Raw genomic sequence first — 21,763 nt, forward strand, 5'->3', positions numbered from 1 at the left:
CCAAGAAATAAATTACAGGAAACTTCTGACTGGGGAGAAACCCCATTTTTACTTTATTACAAGTTCCCTAGAGCCAGCCTGATGGAACTGACCCAGTGGTGCCTGGACTCAGTGACTTGTGCCCTCAGTTCAGAGGGGTGCACAGGTCCCTGCCTAAGCTCTGCTGCTACATGACCTGAGCCATCCAAGCAGAATCATACCTGCTTTCTTGTCCTGTATGGGGTGTCCCTTGAGTGGCTGTCACGAAATTCATCCTCTCTTGCCCCTCTTCGAGACTTCTCAGTAGAAGAATGGTGGAAGGTGCTGGGTTGGAGGAAGGTAACCAGCTGAGGCACACATGTTGGTCTCACCTTGGTTCTCCAGCCCTCTCTCCTAAATCCAGTAGCACTTCATCTTGATTATTGTGACGACCACTGCAAAGCTTTTGTTACAGCTATTCTTTTTTTTTTTTTTAAAGATTTTGTTTATTTATTTGAGAGAGAGAATGAGATAGAGAGAGAGAGCATGAGAAGGGGGAGGGTCAGAGGGAGAAGCAGACTCCCTGCTGAGCAGGGAGCCCGATGCGGGACTCGATCCCGGGACTCCAGGATCATGACCTGAGCCGAAGGCAGTGGCTTAACCAACTGAGCCACCCAGTTGGTTGGATAATCTGGTTGGATACACAGATGGTATTTGTTTCATTTTTATATCTCCTTTCACATTTTGCAAAATGCCTTTTATATGAAAGATATTTCATAGATATTGAATGGCTGAAATAATGAATTAGCACATGATATATAATAAGGAAACAATCATTCATTTAGTCACTAAATATTTATTGAGCACCTGCTATATGTAGTCAGTGTTCTGGTGCTGGGATTAAAAGGTGCTTCCAGAAGGATTCCTATTTGATGAGCTTCCCTGTGGTGTATCTTCTGATCGAAAATAAAAAGTGTGACTGGGCTGTTGACATGGTACTTTTTAAGAGTCATTTGTTAATTTGTCAGTCTGTGTCTGAACTGCAGTGGCTTTTCCAGTTCTAGAATTCTTTTGTGCTTCTTATTTAACATTACTCAGGGCCAACAATGACTGCCTAGCCTTGTTTTGAATAAGTGTAGCCTTTGACCTGGTCCCTACCACCTCTGCGCATTTTTCTAGCTCTGTCTCTTGGCCTGGCTGAGCTCATTCCTGTGCCCTTTCCTCTTTATCCTGCTACTTGACTTTTTCTTAGCTTCTCATTTTTTTGTGGGGTGAATCTCACCAAACAACAAGCAATGAGATAAATGGCTTCTGATACATATCATAAATAAGAATTTAATTCAACATGCTTGACACCATAGGCCATATATTTTAATGCTCTGAACTTGAAGTGTAGAAATAACTTTCCATAAGGAGGAAACACAGGACTTACATTATGAGCTGATGCATGAGTATTCAGAATTGAGTTTTACTGTACCATTTCATAGTGTCTGCTATGAAATAATGTAATATGCTAGATGGCTGAGATCAGACAATTCTGTGTGGTGTGAGTCTGCATATTAATTGCTGCCTCTCACAAAAGCAGCCCAATCCTGTAGTGTCTGTCCACGGCGGGTCTCGGTTTCCCATGTTCCTTCTCCCCTCCTTCCCCAACTGCTCTTGAGCTGTCTGGGTAAACTGATTTCTCTTGGTATCGTTCTACTCCTCTCTCTGCTCCTTCTGAATCTTGCTCTCACACGACAGCGGTTGCATCCTGCTCTTCCTTCTGGCTAAGGTGTTTACACGTCTGTCTCCTCCCCTGGACTGGGAGCTCTCTGCTGGACAACTCAGACCGCGTCGTCTCAGTATTCCTCCGGTGCTGGCCGGTATTAGCACCCAAGTGATTGGCTTAATACTGATGAACAGAGCATAAATTTTACAGGTAGAATTGAAAGAGAGTGGGAAAGTTCTCCTTTAAAACCTGTGTTCAAGGTCTTGGAGTAAAATGCAAGTTTCAGCCTCAACAATAGGGTTATCCATTGAGTCTAACATTATTCCCTCTTTCAATTGGGAATGTTAGTTTGCTGTTTAGTGCTTGGGAAAAGTGTCTTGAGAGAGCAAAAGAAAAAGGGAATTAGCTAATATATCATTATCATTAGCTTGTTACTTGTCTGATAGGGAAACACTGATTAAAAAGCATTGTGCCTGTTTTGGAATTACCTGCCTATTTATGGAAGGAAAAAGAATCATAACATTGTTGAAACAACAGTAAAATCATACTACAAATAATATTAAAAGAAAAAAAGGGGGGATGGGATGTGCTTTGAACTTCCAACTCCTTCACAGCTCATCATTTCTTGATGCCCTTTGCCAAGCAGTGTGCTCAAGGAATCTAATGATACACAAAGCCTCATTGCCAGATACTTCATTAATTCCTCAATCCATTAGGAGCCTTAATGGCCTATGCCATTGGAATAAGTATGGAAATCCAGTCCCCCAAGAAAGTACAGTACTCTATAAATCATACCCGCCCGAGGATTCTCTCAGCCCTTGACACAGAAGAATAGATGAAAAATCATTGTACTTCCTGAATTGCGTTATCCTACAGGCTCTCAGAATAATTGACATCCTTTAACTCTTTAACCCTCAGCCCTTGGTTCTCAAAGTGTGATCCCTGGATCAACAGCATCAGCACCATTGGGAACTTGTTAGAAATGCAAATTGAGTGGCCCTAGCCCGGCACACTGAAACTCTGGGGGTGGGGCCAGCAATCTGTTTTTTTATAAATTTTTTTTTCTTCTAAAGATTTTATTTATTTATTTGACAGAGAGAGACACAGCGAGAGAGGGAACACAAGCAGGGGGAGTGGGAGAGGGAGAAGCAGGCTTCCTGCTGAGCAGGGAGCCCGATGCGGGGCTTGATCCCAGGACCCTGGGATCATGACCTGAGCCAAAGGCAGCCGCTTAACCGACTGAGCCACCCAGGCGCCCCAGCAATCTGTGTTTTAAGCAGGACTCCCTGTGACTCTGACCTGCTCTAATATCCCTGTGGCATAGTTCTATAATGAAGGCTTTTTTTTTTTTTTTTTTACTGTTGAGGAAACATATGAGCAGGCCCATATCTACTCTCATATCCCTGATCCATATCCACCCTGACCTACTTGCTCGGATTCAGTTTAATTGAGCAAACATTAACTGAGTAGCTGTTACATCCCAGGCATCCTTCCTAGGGAACCATAAAGGTAAAGGACACTTTAAAGTCTCTCCAGTGTCATCTGTGCTAGTGTTTTCCTGCAGTGCTGCGTTGGCCTCCCTGAATGGCAGCCCCGCCCGGACTTCGTTCTAAAGCATCCAAAATGATGGTCCTCTAGGCTGCCTTATTTAACTTCTCAAAGCCTTCATTAACCATCATCCACCAGTTGGCTCCTCATCCTTTTCCCAGGGGCACACTGGCACCTCTGTGAATTGCAGGAAGGATGACCCTATCTTTCTGAACTTTTTCTGCTTTTAAATGCCTGATAATCTTGCTGTTCACACACTCCCTACTATCCCTGTCCCTCTAGAATTGGTGTTGCCCCTACCCCCTACCCATTTTCACACTAAGGCCACTGCTAGAGAGGTTCTTTCCTACAGAAGACAGACTGTCCAACCCTGATCTTAAGGGAGCAGCTCTGTTTAGAGGAAGGCATAAAATCTCTATCAATAAAGGGCAACAAGAATAAAAAACTCAAAATTTACCTTCTTCCCAATAGCTATTTCCCTAATCCAAGTCCTCATCATCCTGTGCCTCAATATTTCTGTGGCTTCCTAATAGTTTGTTTTCCCACCTCGATCCATCTTGCTGATAGAGTGATCATTCTTTCTTTTTTTTTTTTAATTTAAATTTTAGGTAGTTAACATACAGTGCAATATTGATTTCTGGAGTAGAATTCGGTGATTCGTCACTTGCATACAACACCCAGTGCTCATCATAACAAGTGCCCTTCTTAATACCCATCATCTATTTAGCCCATCTCCACCCACCTCCCTCCATCAACCCTGTTTGTTCTTTATCATTGAGAGTTAGAGTGATCATTCTTAAATACTAATTCTATTATACTAACTTCAAATATGTGCCCAAGGCCTATAGCAAGGGTCAGTGAACTAAGGTATGTGCTTGCTGTTACAAATAAAGTTTTATTGGAACACAATGACAGTCATCATTTGCAGATTATCTATGGCTGCTTTTGTGCTACAGTGGCAGAGTTGAGTGGTTGCAACTGGGACTCTATACCATACTAGCCTAAAATATTTATTATCTGGCACTTTAAGAAAAAGTTTGCTATCCCTGGTCTGTTTACACATAACATACTGGCATATTTGGGTTTAGTTCTGCCAACTTACAATGTTCTTTCCCTTTGCTCCTGTTTGTTCTGCTTCTATTTCCTTCCTTTTGTGTCTTTGTTTGAATTCATTATTTTTCCTTATTCTGTTTTGTTTTTCACACTATTAGTTAATTGGTACTTTTACCCCTTTCCCAGACAATTCAAGAACATTAGAACATTTTAAATGTCTTTTACCACTTCTTCCTTATATGCTTCAGTTGTTATCTGTTCATATTCTCTATATTTGAAACCCAGAAGACATTACTATTATTGTTTATAAAGTCAATATTCATTTAGACTTATCTACATATTTAGCATTTTGGTTGCTCTTTGCTTCACACATACTTCTCATCTTTGTATATGAAAAAGAAAAGAAAAAGTCTTTATGTTCGCCCTCACATTTGAATGATAATTAGGCTGAATATAGACCAAATTTAATTTTCCTCCGGAAACTGAAGACATTGTTTCATTGTCTGTTAGCATTCACTGTTGCAAATTAGAGATCTGATGGTAATCTGATTTTTCTCTTTTGTTCTCTGGAAGATTTGGGGATTTTTCTTTTTATTTTGAGATCTAAGATGTGTGTAGGTGATTTGTTTTTTAAAATTAATCCTACTTGTTGGGCTTTTTTATAGATCTGGAAAATTTCTGTACTTTTCTCTTTTTTTAATTCCTGTAAGATGCCTTTTAGAAAGATAATAGAACATCTGGATCTCTTTTCCATATTGCTTAGCATTTATGTTCTGTTTTCTTTTTTTTTTTTAATTTTCTTCTAGGTTTTGTACAATCTCTAGGTTCCATCTTCCAGTTGCTAATTTGATCTTCAATAGGATACAATCTAATATTCAGCACATCTTGATTCTTTTTGACTGATATTTTGAATTTCTTAGCTATGTAGTTGTTACTTTTTTCCTAATTGATGGGATATATTTTGGAATTTCTGTCATAATATATACTGTATCTCTTTTTAACTCATCTTGTGCTTCCACTTACCTGACTCCTTAGGTCAGATATTCTTCTATTGAGTAATCATAGCACCTCTCATTTATTTTTGTTTTCCCTCAAATGTTTGTGATTTTTAAAGTACCTGATTGTATTTTAGTTGTGCATCATGGGTGCACTTTTTCTTTCCTCAGCCCAAATGAGAATCCACTTGGCTTGCTGGTGAATGATGAGGCAGATCATAGGACTCTGATTCAGATCAGATAGGATTACTTCACCTGCTGATGATGTTTGGGGCAGGATGGGCCATGGGCTGGTCCAGCAGTGGGTAGCTTGTCTTTTAGGTATTTGCTTCCACTCTTGGCATTGGCCTTGCCAAAACTATCCCCTCAGAGATACCTACTAATAACCGTTTGCTGGGGATCTGCTCCCTGGGATTAGTTGTACCTTTTCTTGGTAGCCAGTACTATTATATTTTCACTCTTTTCCCTTTATCTTTACTTAGGGGTTAGAGCTGGGAAAGTTGTAGCACAGGCTGAGTCCACCATCTTGATCCAATCAGCCATGTGTTTCCTGAAGGCCTTCTTCCCTGTCTTGCCTCCAAGCATAACTCATTGCACCACTCATTCGGGTTCCACATAGCACCTTGTCTCTATTTCTTTCATAGTGCTTATTCCATTGTAACATTCTTAAGAACTGTCTGTTTGTCCTTTTCTTTGCCCTGCTGAATTAAGTTCTGTAGCCCAGACATGTGTAGGTGTCAGATTGCCACAGATGTTTCATCCAGGTTACAGATCAACTGGTTTAGTAGCAAGCAAGTGAAAATGGGGTTTGGAAATACAACACAGACTGTACTATAAGATACAGAATGGCTCACCTACTCGGTTTTATGTATTTCTCTATCTCCTCAAAAACCTGAGGAGATTTGACTTAAAAGTCAAACTTCCCAACTCTATGAATAAACATCTTCCAAAGCATCAAATTATAGTAGTCTGCAGTTAGGTTGACTTTGTAAGGATACTGGTTATATCCTTAGAAATGACCACCTCTCGTCTTCCTTGAAAAGGAGAGCCCTTCCCTTACTAGATTCCAAGGATTGAATCCTCACTGGCTTAAGTGTATAATCTCTGTTTCTTTTGCCTTTTCTGGAGGGCCTCTGTTTAATGAGGCAGTTAATGGTGGAAGAGGTTGGAGTTACCAATTCATTAACTAGCTTAAGTCATAATACTCTTTCCTACTCTTAGAATTAATTAGGGAAATGGGAAACCATTTTTCCTTTCATATCTGTCAATATCTGAACTTAGTCAAATGCTGACTTCCAGGTAGTATGATTAGGCTCTTAAAAGATTGTCTGATTATGCCTGGGGCTCCTGATATGAGTTTTTGCTATTATATCTACCATCACATTTCAAAAAATTGGAATTGGCAAAAAATATTAGAATGCCAGGAATTACCAAGAATGTATTGAAACTGATAACAAGAATTGTTGAGAGCACCTGGGTGGCTCAGTTAAGCGGCTGCCTTCAGCTCAGGTCATGATCCCAGGGTCTGGGGGTCCCCCCCTCCCCCTCATCAGGCTTCCCTACTCAGCAGGGAGTCTGCTTCTCCCTCTGCCCCTCCCCCTGCTTGTGCTCTCTCTCTCTCTCTCTCTCTCAAATAAATAAATAGATAAAGTCTTTTTAAAAATTGCCAAGATACCAAGAAAGTAATACTTTTATTCAGATTATAATGGGTCTTATTTCAGTTCTGTGGTTCTGTGTGTCAGTACGTGTGTAGTTTCTTAATCAACTAAGCCACATCCTTAACTCCCACTTAAAAATACTTAATTGTACATTGAATCCAGATATATAGGGAGAGCAGATAAATGCCTGGAGTGTGGGGCCCTTATGGGGACTAGTGAGAAATAAGATTGCTCAGATGGACTATAAGGGTCTATTATAAGCCTCTTCTATCTCATGCTACCCCTTTTCCTTTTTTTCTGGAATGTTTTGGAGATAAGGAGAACCCACTGAAGGTCATTTAAGCAGGAGACTGACATTGGATTTATGTTGTAAAGAGATCACTCTGGCAGGCCTGGGGAAGATGAATCGAAATGGAATAAAATAAAAGACCAGTTAGGAGGATATTACTATGCTGGGTACCATGGGCAGAGGCAGTGGCAGTTGGTATAGATGGGCAGGGAGAGATCAGGGCAAGATTAAGGTACAGAATCTATAAGACTAAAGTTGCTGATCTGATGTAAGGGCGAGGAAGAGTTAGAAGTTAAGTGCACATTGATTCTTACAGGTCTGTGATAAAATATTATGATCCCCAAAAGGCATTGAGTTTAAGTACCTTTTCTGTTCCAGGAAGGAAAATGTACCTATAAAAGAGGAGCAGCTGCACCAGTATTTGATCAGATTGCAGACCTTTTTCATCCTTAGGAACGAAAAGTCAAGCTTTTTATCATTCTCTTTCTTCTGCTTTCTGAACCTACCTTATGTTGTTCTACGACCATTTTTTTCTAACCTTCAAGTATTCACTAATTGTACATTTAGTGAAGCAAAAATATATTGAAAATGTCTAGGGCTAATTGTATGAAATTTAATTTTTAGATTGTGGTAATCATTATTGCTGTTTTTATTTTCATCCTCTCTTCACCAGGCATAGTCAGCTATAGATACTCAACAAAATTATGCCCTTTGGGGTGATTTTCAATTTTCTCACTTTGGGAAGCATATTTTTTATCAGTCATGAAGGGTTCAGATTTGTATTATTAAACACTTGAGCCCCTAGTTTCCACATTGGACCGTTAACACTTTACAGTTCCTTATAAATAGAAAACTAAGACCATCTCTGTGCTGTTTGGGGTTATTTCTGAAGATCTCATCTAATTTAGGAGAGTAGGTACCTATCTTCCAAACCCATATTCTATCTCTTGATGTACCAAAAGTCCTGCCATGCAGGAGGTAAAAGAGAAGTAACTTAAGCATTCATGGGTGATTTACAGGAGCACCCTTGGGGGCTTTCCTCACTGTGCCTGGAGAAGCATATGCAAAAGGGTTTGGCTTTCCTAACCACAGGAAGTATTTCAATATATGTTTGGTAGTATGTGACTATAGCAGTGTGTTTCATTAAAAATACACAACTTACATTGTCACAGTTGCTCTCACCACTAGGGCCCCTGCAGGGTCAAGACTTGTTGATGTAATCAGTTTTCTGCCTCTCTAATAGCTATTGTTCTATGAAGTGTGGAAATCGGCTGAGTTACAGTTGGAATTGATGTTCGTCTTTGTTTTAACCCTCCAGAAATGCATCTTCTGCAGATACCGGGTTAAGAAGGTCTCTGGAGCCTGTATCCAGTGTTCCTATGGCCGCTGCCCAGCCTCCTTCCATGTCACGTGTGCTCATGCTGCTGGGGTGCTGATGGAGCCTGATGATTGGCCGTACGTGGTGAACATCACATGCTTTCGACATAAGGTCAACCCAAACGTGGTAAGGCCTTCCCTTCCTTCCCTGATGCCAAGACTGCATACGAATTCCCTCCTGTACACTTCCTAGGGCTAGCATGCTCCACTCTGTAATGTTACTCATTGTTGACATGTCCAGGCTGTGAGTTCCTTAAGGGCAGGGATTGTACATTATTATTTACTAGTATTTGCCCAGGACTCATTAGTGTCCTGATCCACATACCTGTACATCTTGGCCTTCAGGTTTTATTTCATCTCTTCTAGAAGAAACAAAGAGCAGTAACACAGTAAAGGGAAGGGGGCGGGTGGTCACAAATATCTGGGGCCTTGCCACCTGAGGTGGGATAAGCTAGGTGCATCATGGAGGCTCTAGGAGGAGTGAGGACAATTTCAGAAAAGCAGAAATGTAGAAGAGAAGTATAGGGGTCACTTTTTCTGCCTTTTCTATTTTACTCAGGACTGAACCTTTTTCTGGGCAAAGAGTGTTTGCAAGTAAATAACATGTGAATTTAACCATAAATTAGTTTACCTGTTGTTGGCAAATGGAATCTTTCATTTGTTTTAAATGCTCAGAAAAATTAGGACAGTGTGGAGATGGTTGATATGCCTTTGTTACTTTTCCAGTTCACTGTAATTGTTTTGGGCTGCCAACAAGGGGCAGCTTTGCTAACTTGCTGCCCTTTGTTATCCCTGGGAGGCTTGGCCACAGACTATTTGCAGCCTAACATACTTGTCCTATGTCTCTAATAACCTCCTGTGAGCAGCCTGCCAGGTTGTCAGTAAGGGCTTGGGGAACCATGACCCATACACAACAAATCTCCTGGCTTTTTAATGATTCCAGCAACTTCTCTTGGTGTCTTGAGAGATACTTGATGTTTGTGGGTTGGGACTTTGTTCGGTTGTGTGTGAATGCACAAATGTATGAGATGACATCACCAACTGTCACATCTGTTTTACTTTCCATGTTTTAGGTGACAAGTTGCATATTCATTCATGCTTTTTCCTTAGTTTCTTGAACTGATGGGCTTTTGCTAAGAATGGTATTATATATTCAGCAGAAAATACATTTTAGCAACTTTTTAAAAAACTACAGTAATAACACATTGCATTACGGTGGTGCTTTGCCATTTACAACGTGCGGTCAATAGCATTACCTCATTAGATGACACGTGGGAACGCATTTTGAGATGTGAACCAGATCATGACCTCCCAAGTCAGAGTAGTTTGTGTTCACACTTGGACTTTGCCAGCAACACATGTGCAACCTTGTGCGAGTTCTTATCTCGGAGCCTCAGCTTCCCTGTCTACAAACAAAGGCTTGCCTGTCTCACTGTCTTGTTTTCAGCCCATGGCACAGGATGAGCCCTCAGAAAACAGAAGTTGTATTATTACTCTCTCGTTTACCGCTACTGCTGCTGCTGCTGGCTTTGGTGCTACAATTCTGTGTGAACTGGGCCTCATGAGTAGTAGTATCCCTGCTTCAAGGATAAGAAACCCAAGTACAAAAAGGTTCAATTCCTTGCCCAGGTGGATTCAGTTAATGAGCAACAGGTGCTGGAATGTAAATGCTTTTTCAGCCCATTCTCTATTATTTGTTGAATTCCAAACTCCAAGCCTTGAATGGAGCTAGAGGTGTTCATTTGAAGCTTTGCTTGGGATCACACATTCTTATTTTAATATTCCAAAGCTCTGTGGTTACTAAATGATTATATTAAAGTTACTATTAAACCAAGATCCATATGTTTAATCAGGATGTCATTCCTTCTAACTATGACGTGTGGTTCAGTCAGGTTTATGTTACTAATTGTTTCATAAATGATGACTGAAAAGAACATCTACTCACTGTCCTCTATGGATCCACTTTAAGTTTGGTACACTTTGTCAAACATGGGGAAACATCGTATAATTTATATTAAATGGTAGTTTTTCCTTATGAAGGTAAAATTTTAGTGTTTGTAAATTGCCTTGGCAAAGTTCTCTGGTGGGAAGCACTGTAAATACTGGATTTCCAAAATATATTCCTGATAGCTGTTACTTATCCATTATTCTTAAGTTGGACTTCAAGTATGGCTTCTTCCCCAAAATGTTTGACAACTACCCGGAAGGAATTCATAAAATCTGATAACTTTGGTTAAGAGCATTGTGAATTGCCCCTATTGCATTAAATATGCTTTACTTTTCAAGCATAAAAAAATTCAAATTAATTCTAGTATTTCTCTTTGTGTAAACTGTATATACCAGGGGTTATACTCTCAAGAGCTGGAACTATAGTTTGGCTATATTTTCACCATACCTGATTATTTGGAGGTAGTGGGCAATTGCTGAATCATAGCAGTGAAAACTATAAAATAAAATTCAGGCAAACTTGGCAGCCTAACCAGTCATTTTACAGAATAGAGGATGCCTGCATAGTTCTGGTGAAATGAAGTTGCTTCAATAGGATCTACATTTTTACTCACGTTAGGGTTTTTGTTTCTTTTTTTTTTTTCATTTCTCCCAATAATTTGGTTTTTTGCACCAAAAGGACCATTTTAAGGCAACTTCTACTCTTCCTTTAATGCCAAAAATATTCTAACTAGCTTTTTCAATGGGCTTTGAGCATAAACTCATTCTGATAATAGTGTAAAAATCTCATCTGATTTATTATAATGCATTCTTCCATTAGACAGTAAGCACCCTTTTAATTGAAAAGGTGGTATTTAAGGGGTGCTTGGATGACACAGTCGGTTAAGCATCTGACTCTTGGTTTCGGCTCAGGTCGTGAGATTGAGCCCAGTGACGGGCTCCACATTCAGCATGGAGTCAGCTTGGGATTCTCTCTCTCTGCCTCTCCCTGCCACGTGCTGTCTTCCCCCCACCCAAATAAATAGATCTTCTTTTTTTTTTTTTTTAAGGTGGTATTTGAAAAAAATACTTGGCTTCCAAAGTCTTAGAAGATAGAAATATGTTACAGAAAGTGCACAGCTAATCCCTGTTATTTTAATCTAAATTTTTATATGTATTTTTCAGTGTTTTTGTCAAGCATACTTTTTGCTGGCACCTGCTATCTTTCAAATGTAAGATTTCATTTGTGTGTGCATGTGTATGTGTGCACGTGTGTTTATGTTGTAGTGTTGTGATACTTGACCACCCACCCTTTGCCACGATTCAGTGTGACCTATTTCCTGGCTCTGTTTCAGAAGGTTCCATTGGATGTATTCCTAACCACTTATGTGGATGTTGCATAGATGTTTTTAAGGAAAAAGAAAAACTAAAGAACACAATAAATAGTAAAATGGTTTTGAAAGTATGAGCCTTGAAAACATATTCCTTCTCCAAAGCAAATAATGAGCTACTCATAAATTATATACTTCCTGCAAAGTACAGCTACCACAGGGTCTGTCTCCTCACACCTGAGTAAACTAGAGGGTGTCCAATGGAAGAGACACCTGAATAATGGAGGGCAGTGGAGGAGAGAAGATGGCATGCACAGATCTTTTTTCGGGGGCAAATTACTTCAGTGAACCTTCGTATTAGATTAGAATATTCCATATACACAGTGTCAGAACACTAGAATCACTTGCACTTTATACATTAGTTCATTGCAATGAACAAAGCGCTTTTTAATAAAAGTATCTTATTTGAGGTACATCATTTTTATCTCAATGCCCTCTCCTCTCGAAAAATATGACATTGGAGAAATTTATCTCTTTCATAGTTTTCTGGGCTGTGGCTACTAACATGGAGATAGACACCTATTCAAAGAAGAACTTTTATAGAGAAAACACCTTAGTGGACAAATTTTTTCCTACTATTTTGTGTATTATTTTATTCAATGTTATTTTAACTAAATTTTTAAACTAGGTCATTATTTTAGTTAGTTTTTTTTAACTAGGTTTAATTAATATTTTCTCTCTTCAACTAGCACTTGGCCACCCATTGAAGCTGCTTGGTATAAATTTGTTACAATAGTTCTCTAATGCTGATGAATGGGATTAGTGGAAAAGAAAAAGAATAGTATTTATTGAGCATCTTTATGTCAAGGGTGTGTCAGCTATTTCACATGTGCCCCTTATTCCAAGGCAGTGTTATTGATGTGGATAATGGAAGGTAGTTCCATTATGTTGGCTCCCATATTAGCACCTCCTACTCTCAGAGGTCCTCTTGTCTTTTGTTATTCTACCTTCCTAGCCATCCTCCATGTCTTATTCTGGCACTCATCCTTGTAATAGAACTTGAGACCTTGTTCAGCACTTACTTTTTTTTCTCAGCCTATGTCTTCAGGCCAGCTCCCCAGGCAAGCTTCAGTACAATTCCTCTTGTGCCATCACTATGCGTGGCTCAGGACAGGGACCCACATTGCACAGGATCTGGTGAAGGGCTCAGAGCAAGGTGGCTCTTCTGGTTAATCTATTCCTATATAGCTAACTTTTGATGGTACCAGGGTGAAAATACCTGTCAAAACTAACTTAATGAAATCTTTCCTTGGTATGTAAAAATAATTCTCACCTCACCAACATTTGGAACAGTAGATGATCAAAGCTCCTAAACTTAAACCCTAGAATAGTTCTTAATCACAGGAGAATATTGTATAGTATACTTCCAGTATCAGTTTTTGAGAAAACACATAATGACAAAAAAACCTTCCAGAAGTTGGTAACACTTTTATATGAATTCATTATGATGAATCTGCAGTGTTTCAGGTTGATTGTGGATTGATCGGGGGAGACCCAACACACACTCCCACTGTAAATTTCCAATTAATTAGCCAAGGATATAGAAATCTAGCAGAAATGGTTTGACGAGAGAGAGTGGAAGTGCATGCAGCCTAGCCTAACAAAACCCTTGGGCTCTCTCCCTAACGAGCATATGCAGTTGCCTCCGTGTAAGGCACTGCCGGATCTGAAACCACAGATAGATGGCTGTACCACAGGGGTTTGTACTCAGGAAAACTGATTGTCCGTGCCTTTCACTTAATAAAGTGTTTATAGACATGAAGGGGTCCTATTTTTATGCCAGAATCAAGGTCAAGAAGACCACATATTCTACGAGAGGAAGAAGGTAGGCTCAGTTCCCAGATGGGTACCTGAGGAATATCTCCCTTCAGTGTTCTACAGTTCTAGAAACCTGTTTTCCTGGAGTCTACCCCTGACTCTGGTTTATGGCTTTCTTTTTTTTGATGTTATGTTAATCACCATACATTACATCATTCGTTTTTGATGTAGTGTTCCATGATTCATTGTTTGCGTATAACACCCAGTGCTTTCTGGCTTTTAATCCAGTTAGTTCCAATAGGCATTTTGGTTTGAAGACCAGAATTACATTTCACCATATGTTGCATTTTACCATATGGTGCCCCTCAGGCCCTTGATGGGTGGTCATAGGATTATGTTTTTGTAATCAGGCAGCATTTATTTAATTCACATCAGTAGGTAGGACTTTGCTTGACTGTGCTTTATATTATTTGACCCTTTTGAGCATCATTTTGGTTTATAGCCTCTTATAGATTCAATGGGTACCAATTGACTGTAATTTTCTTCTTGATGCTTCTGTCACACTTTGACCATTTGGAGCCTCTTCTTTTTTTTTTTTTTTAAGATTTTATTTATTTATTTGAGAGAGAGAGAGAGAGCAAGCACGAGCAGGGGGAGGGGCAGAGAGAGAAGCAGAGGAAGAAGCAGGCTCCCCCCGAGCAGGGAGCCCAACGTGGGACCCGATCCCAGGATCCTGGGATCCTGACCTGAGCCGAAGGCAGACGCCTAACTGACTGAACCACCCCAGGCGTCCCGGAGCCTCTTCAAGGTGACTTTATTTTCCTAATTTAAAACCACTTCCAGACATCTTTGAAACTGTTGTTGCTTTATTTAAATAAGAAATGGCAAAATCATCTTGATTTCCTTGTTTCAAACATGGAATCAGCAACGCATCAAGGAGCCCAGGTTCTTTTTTAAAGGTGCTCTATTAGAAATCAAATTTGAAATGAAGGGTGTTTTTTTTTTTTTTTCATGCAACACCAGCTACTTTGGCAGGGGGGCCACATTAGTGATAGAGCAGGAAAACAATTCTTTTTCAAATGATCAAGAGTTTATGTTGATATGTCCAATTTTTTTCTGTCTTTAATAAGTTTATTTTTATATTGTTCTAATTTGAGGGCTTATTAATACACTTTTTCCTGTTACCATTAACTTGTCTTTTGATGTCTTTTGATGTCACAGCATAGGTTGTTATACCACACGTGTTTATATTATGTTGCTGATAAAAATTTTAGGAGTCTTTGTTTTCTTTTTTTTTTTTGTTTGAACCACTGGATCAGTGTCATGGAATTGGCTTCCACGTTTGTAGGTCTAGAAAATCCCACTTTCAAGCATCACCTAAGCACCTCTTTTCTAAAAAGAAATAAAACAATCCTTATCTTCCTTTAAGGAACAGTAAAGCAATGAAAATACAGGGCACTAAGTATTATAACACCATTGATACCGTCATTTTTAGGATTTTCAGAAAAACATAAAATTTTGATATTTTGTCTAAAATTCTTTTGATTTCTCATGGGCTGTGTGGTAGGGCCCACCAGCTTCTCACCACCCTCTTGTCCAATGCCAGAGCTCCTAATTGCAGCCTGTTACTCTCCGGAGGGTGAACTTCTGATTCTCAGCTTCCTTTCGTTATCATTTCAGGATAGTTCCCCAGGCTTGAAAACGTTTTAAACTTTTTTGAAGAAAGGATGGGATTAGGGTAGAAAGCTGTGACCCCATTCCAAGATTTTTAAATGAACTGAAACCAAGGAAAATAAAGCCAATTTTTAAAGACTTTTGGAATTGGAGATAAACTGTTTGATAACAGATTGGCCATGCATACTCCCCACCTCTCCTTTCTTATCTTAGCACTTGTTTAGCCAGCTCATAAAAAATAATCTAGGGGCGCCTGGGTGGCTCAGTCGTTAAGCGTCTGCCTTCGGCTCAGGTCATGATCCCAGGGTCCTGAGATCGAGCCCCGCATCGGGCTCCCTGCTCCGTGGGAAGCAGGCTTCTCCCTCTCCCGCTCCCCCTGCTTGTGTTCCCTCTCTAGCTGTGTGTCTCTCTGTCAAATAAATAAATAAAATCTTTGAAGAAAGATAAAATAAAAGATAAAAAGTAATCTAGGCACAAAGGTTAGTTATGGAGAACTTCAGTTAGATTGCTTTGAAACTTTTCAATTCAATATACAGGGGGCCATGGAGTGTCCTGGAAATAAAAACATAATTTTTTTTTAACTTCTTAGCCCAACTTTAAACATTCTTCCTGACATGCCCTCATTCACACACCTGTTGTAAGCAGATGTACTTTTTTGAAGAAATGATGATAAACATTGATTCAACATATAACATGAGTTGTGTTTTAAAGGCTTTACAAGTATTATGTCATTTAATCTTCAAAGTACCATTTATGATAGGGACTATTACTAACCCCTCTTACAGATGAGGAAACTGAGGCAAAGATTATTTAAGTTACAATTTGATATATATTACATAGGTAGTAAGGGAAAGAATGGTCGAAACCGGGCAACCTGATTCAGTGCCCAGGCTCTTAGCTACTGTGCTCTATTACCATAATAAGATAGGCTAAATAAAGATAAGGATAAAATGTCCTGGGAGCCCAAAGAAGGAAACTACGAACTCTATTAAAGGCAGTCAGGTAGAATTCACAGAGGAGGTTACAACTATGAGTTTTGCCTGCTCTAAGTGTAGCCTTCTAATGCCAGTGAGGTTGCCTTGGCTCCAACAGGGCTGACAAATCAAACTCAGCAATGGATTGAATCCATCCTTTCTTTTTCCTTTTTATTTTCCTTTAGTCTGGAGCTCAATTCTGTGGCTCAACTCTGTCCACTTTTAGTTTCTCTCCCAATCTTTTAAGGAAGGGAACCAGAATTTAGCTAACACTCATCTAACAGTGATCTGACTGGTCTCTTCCTGTCTCCCAGATCTGGGTTCCTTTGTGTTTCATTGACAGTAGAATTGTTTTGGTGGATGTTGTTTTTCTTACAACAATTTAGATATTGCTAACTCCCACTCTGTTCAGTTACATTTGCTGTGACCAACATACTCTTCTCAGACTTGTGCACAATTATCTGGTGTTTGTATGTTTTTTTTTTTTTTATTCTACATAAGTTATTTTCCAAATGCCCTGCTGACTTTGCACTGATACTGAAAAACAGATTTCTAACCCAAGAAAAGGTCTGGAGTAAAAAATTCTTAACAAGGATGAAAAAAAAAATACTACAGTGATTCAGGCCTGAGTCTGATCAGTCTTCCTCAATCAAACATACAGTAAATAAAAGAAATCCCTTATCCCTTACCTTTTCATCGATAGAAATGTTTAGTTGAGATCTCAGTCCATGTATCCCAGGTGATAGAAAGTTAACACCAGGTTTGCCTGGGAGGAGAAATATTTAGCACAGACGTTTTAGAATATTTACATTTGGAATGAATCTTCCTCTCGTTCACTTTATCAGGTAAAACCAGTGAAGACATAATTTTTTTAAATTTTATAAAGAAAATGAAGTGTATCCTATTTCAAACTTTTCTGCTCTCTAATACCCCACATTTAGTTTCCTCCTACTTCTATAGCCATTTCCACAGGAAGGGTGGGGATCAGCGAGCATAGAGCTGCTCTCCCCCATGCTTTTTGTCAGGAGAAAAAGGGCTTGAGTGGACCCACAGCAGAAGGTAGGACAGCCCTACTATTTAGTCACTGGCCCTGGCTGTAGGGCATAGAGGAGAGGTTCCACTGACACTCTCCCCAGAAGCTCCCCAGAGTGACCTCCACAGACTTTGGGCCAGAGGCTCTTCTGCCTCAAATTGAGCCTTCTTCAGCTTACTCTTCTGTCCTTCCCCCTTTTCCAGATCTTTTTCCAAGCCTGGCCACGTCAGAAGGGTCTATGCACCAGTCCCAGTTCAGGCATCATCTGCAGGGGTTTTAGATCTATTTCTGATACTAATTGAAGTGCTTCAAGGGGTTTTGAATCTGTGGGAAGAGAGAACAGATGCCTCCATTGCCGATTCCAGTTTTAATCAGCCAAAGATACAGAAACTGATCAGAATGGGGAGACCACGCAGGCAGAGCAGAGGCTAAATGCTTGGGGGTGATGCTTCTCCTACACTTTGTTCCCTAGGGGGGCTACAGAGTTGTGGCAGTGTCTGCATGGAGTTGGCTGCTGCTGGATCTGAATAAAAGTCATATTTTGTGACTATACAGTTCCTCTGTATTAAGGGTTTACATCTCCATTCTAGAAAAATTTACTTTTGAGAGTCTGGGCGTTTCCATTTAAGGAAATTCTTGCAAGCAATCAGCCCTTGAATCAGATACAGGGTCAGCAAAGCCACATCCTCATCTGGGGGTAGAAAGCAGAGTCAGGTCCCAGGGGGTTCAGAAAACTATCTCTTCCCTTAGGGTAGCCTTTCTCCAGACTTTATTTCTGATCCTTTAATCTGGTTGGGTAAAAGAATACTATCTCAGATATATTTCCTGGAAACATCCAAATGCGCTGGAAAAATGTTAGAGCATATATTTTGTGGGACACATTATTTATTTTGTAAATAGGCAATACTTACTCCTGAGGGCCTGAGGAGCCCCTGAAATAACTTTGAAGCCATGTCGGGGGCTGAGACCTTACGTGTTTTTAACATGAGTGTTAGTAGTTACCCTCTGTAGAGCCTTGATTATTAGGAGATCTCTTATCTGACAGCCTTGGTTATATTCGTCTCTCTCAAAATGTATAATAATGCATGGTTCACAGAAAAGAATGTATTGATGAACTTTTTATTCTGGCCTGGTAAAACTGCAAATGAATCCTGATTTTATATAAAAAAAAAACAACAACAAGAAAGATCTGCATCTTGGTGCAGGTGTTTGGTTATTATCACAAAAGCAGACTCCTCAGAATCCCCAAGAGAAACTTGTCAATGTTGTGTTTCCTCCTTGGCTCTGTTACCCCCATCACACCACATGCACGGAACCTGGGAGCCAGTCAGCAGATGTAGGCTTGTACTGCATGAAGGAATGTTGACATGGCACAGTTGATACTTGCCAACTTCAAGGACCACACATACTGAGGAAATCAAGTCTTTCTCTCCAAGGACCACTTACCTGGTTTCATTTTTTAGTATAGGTAAGGTGTGTTTCCATGTAAAATGCTTGCTCACTTTCTCACAGAATTGATGTATCTCAGTACCCAGAAAATTTTAAGCTTTTGAGCAACTTATAGTCTTTTTTAAAAAGAAAATAATTGAGGGATGCATTATTGCCTGATAGCTTGTTAAGAAAATTAGTGACACTAATCCCATATTTTAACACTGGTATTGGAGTGAAACACCATGGATATGGTGGAGAAATACAAATGGAATGTGTCAACAGACAGACAACAGGAAAGGGTATTTGACATTCCACCATCTTGTAAAGCATAAGAGGCAGCATTTCGCAATTCCTTCATGTAGAAAACAGTAATTAGATGCCATAGTCATAATGAAATCCATAGATACTGACAAAATGTAATGAAAGTGTAGCTTTTTAAGACTATTAACAAGAGAAATGGCAATTAAATAAGTTCCAACATTTCTATCTAAAAATCGTTATATACATGTCCACTTTCAACAAACATGACGTATAAAACTCTGGATTAACTAAAAAGCCCTTGTGAGGTCTCTTGGCAGGAAGCCAGTCAGCCTGGGAACATCCAGCTTCTTTGTCCTTCTTTTCCACAGGATGTTGGTAGCCATCTTGGGGTCTGACAATTTCACACCTGCAAATCAGCACTTCTTTTCTTTCCAGGCAAAATTAGGTGGTTTCTTGACTTTTTTTTTTTTTTTAAAGGATTTACTTACTTATTTGAGAGAGAGAGAGGGAGAGCGTGCGTGAGCAAGCACGAGGGCGGGGGGGTGGGGAAGAGTCCCAAGCAGACTCCACACTGAGCACAGAGCCCGAAGTGGGGCTTGATCTCATGACCCCGAGATCACGACCTGAGCTGAAACCAAGAGTCAGACGCTCAACTCACTGTGCCACCCATGCACCTCTCTAGACCATTCTTTATCTGAAATTGGCTTGTTTTCTTTGTGAGATACCATGGATTCTCTCTGCTTATCCCACACCATGTGTAGTGGGTCTTTGAAATTATAGAGGGCAGTATCTGAAGAAATGTAAGAAATTACTGTTTCTACATTTTTAAATAAAGCATTCTTTTAATTTTTCTTTGAGCCATTACTGAGATGATCTGGCATTCAGAAGCCTTTGATTGGGGCAGGAGGCAAGAAGAAGTGAAATGCTCTTTTTTGTGGGCATTACATATCATAATCAGTTACTTTCCATCTTGTTTGTCTCTCCTTGAGTACTAGATAAGCCTTTTGGTTAAGTTTGCCCCCCCTTTTCCTCATACATTTCTCAGGAATTAGAAGAAAATACAAAATTTCCAAACCCTTATATTCAATATTTTCTAATTGTACCTTCAAATCTGTTATTATATATCTCTATCATGTGTTTGGAATAAAGACTGGTGCCCTTACTAGAAGTAGCTTTTGCCAAGGCTGTGGGGACCACAGAGACTAACTTTAGGTGATTTTGAGAGAACATGGGGGCTACAGTCATGAAACTGAAAAGGAAAGGTTACTGCTACAGAACCTCTCAGTTTTTTCCCTGTCCCTTCCTGCCTCCACAGGAACCCCACACATCTCTTTTTCAAGCGGTGTTGGGCACATAGATGCATTTAATTAACACTAGATAGAGAGAAAAATAGATATTAATTTTCTTGATTAATAATAGAAAGATTTTGTGGGTTTATCCTCTTTGATTAACATTGGTGAGGTAGCTAGGTGGACTCTGCACTTCTGCTGTTGTGATGGGCAGTAGGAAGGTTTTGGCTGGCTTTTCTTCCACTGTTCCTATGGCTATTTCTCCTGAAATTTCAAAAGAAAGCTAGGAAGCTTTACTTTAGATCTCTCTCTCTCTCTCTCTCTCTCGCACTCTGTCACTCTCTGTGTCTTTCTCTCACTTCCCTCCTCCCTACCTTTCTCCCTTTCCTTCTCTCTCCCTTCTCTCTCCTTTCTTCCCTCCCCCCACCTCGCTCATGCTCGTGTAACTACTGTATCTTTATAGAACCACAATTGCCTATTCCACCGTAATTTTCTCTTCTGTTCAAGGGGACAACCCTCCTTTGTTGGGAGCAGTGTATAAGATAAGGTGAATAAAAGTAATATAATGGCTAATATTTGTAGTGTCTTTTATAGTTTACTGAATACTTTCAGACATAACTACATTATTTCGTTTGGTCCTCACAGTCACCACCTCCCTGGTATTATGATTGTATACATTTTACAGATGATGAAATGGCACTTCAGAGAGGTTCACCAATCATGAAAAGATATAGAGCTTCCAGGTCGTCAGAGTCAGAGTATATGTGACATTTCATTTAGACTGCTGTCTTGGTAGTCACTTTTCCAACTTGAGACTATGGCTTGGGTTAGCTTACATGGTATCATTATTTACCTGGGTTTCCTTTTTGGTGGCACAGAAAAACTATAATACCATTTAATTAGTCTGATTTACTTTGGATTTCCTTGATAAGAACATTTTTTTTTTGCATCTATTTTAGCTATTTTTAATCCTTTCCCCAACTGTAATTGAGATTCAAAAGTCCTTTTGGGAAGAATACAATTCGGTGATACTTGCTTGCTACTCTCTTTTGAAAATGCCCCATCTAAGGTAATTTTTGAAAGTTGTATTACCTTATAATTGAGCCAATGCTTTTCCTTCTCCTCCCCCCAAGTTATAATTCCTCCAACATTTTTTTTCCCAAGATTACTTTGAGTATTTTAGTCTCTTTGCATTTTCATGTAAATTTTAGAATCAGCTTGTTAATTTCTACACACACACACACACACACACACACACACACAGCCTGCTGTGAATGATTAAGATTTTGTTGAACCTGTACTTCTCTCCAGATTTTACTATTGCTACCCAAGAAGGCTGAAGAGCCCCTGAAATGTAGAAGCCCAAGGTAGAGCTTCTGGGGGCAGGCATCCAGGGACTCCCATGTTCACTAGCAACTAACGAGGTTGGACGTGACT

The 21,763-nt window shown here is 39.8% G+C and overlaps 1 protein-coding gene across 8 annotated transcripts in view; it reads left to right on the forward strand.

Moving 5' to 3' along the window:
* Positions 1-21,763, forward strand: part of KDM4C (lysine demethylase 4C) — a 459,189-nt gene that overhangs the window by 384,256 nt on the left and 53,170 nt on the right. For 7 of the 8 annotated variants that reach the window (XR_013443953.1, XM_078062213.1, XM_078062209.1 and 4 more), the window contains one exon: positions 8,531-8,716. Coding sequence is in view for 6 of the 8 variants with exons in the window: in XM_078062213.1 (XP_077918339.1) it covers positions 8,531-8,716 (186 nt within the window). In the remaining 2 variants the exon portion in view is untranslated. Of the gene's footprint in view, positions 1-8,530; positions 8,717-14,268; positions 14,473-21,763 lie in introns of all 8 variants that reach the window. The other variant, XR_013443954.1, reaches the window with a different exon arrangement.

The sequence above is a fragment of the Halichoerus grypus genome, chromosome 14, assembly GCF_964656455.1.
Source record: "Halichoerus grypus chromosome 14, mHalGry1.hap1.1, whole genome shotgun sequence".
NCBI classification, from domain to species: Eukaryota; Metazoa; Chordata; class Mammalia; order Carnivora; family Phocidae; genus Halichoerus; species Halichoerus grypus.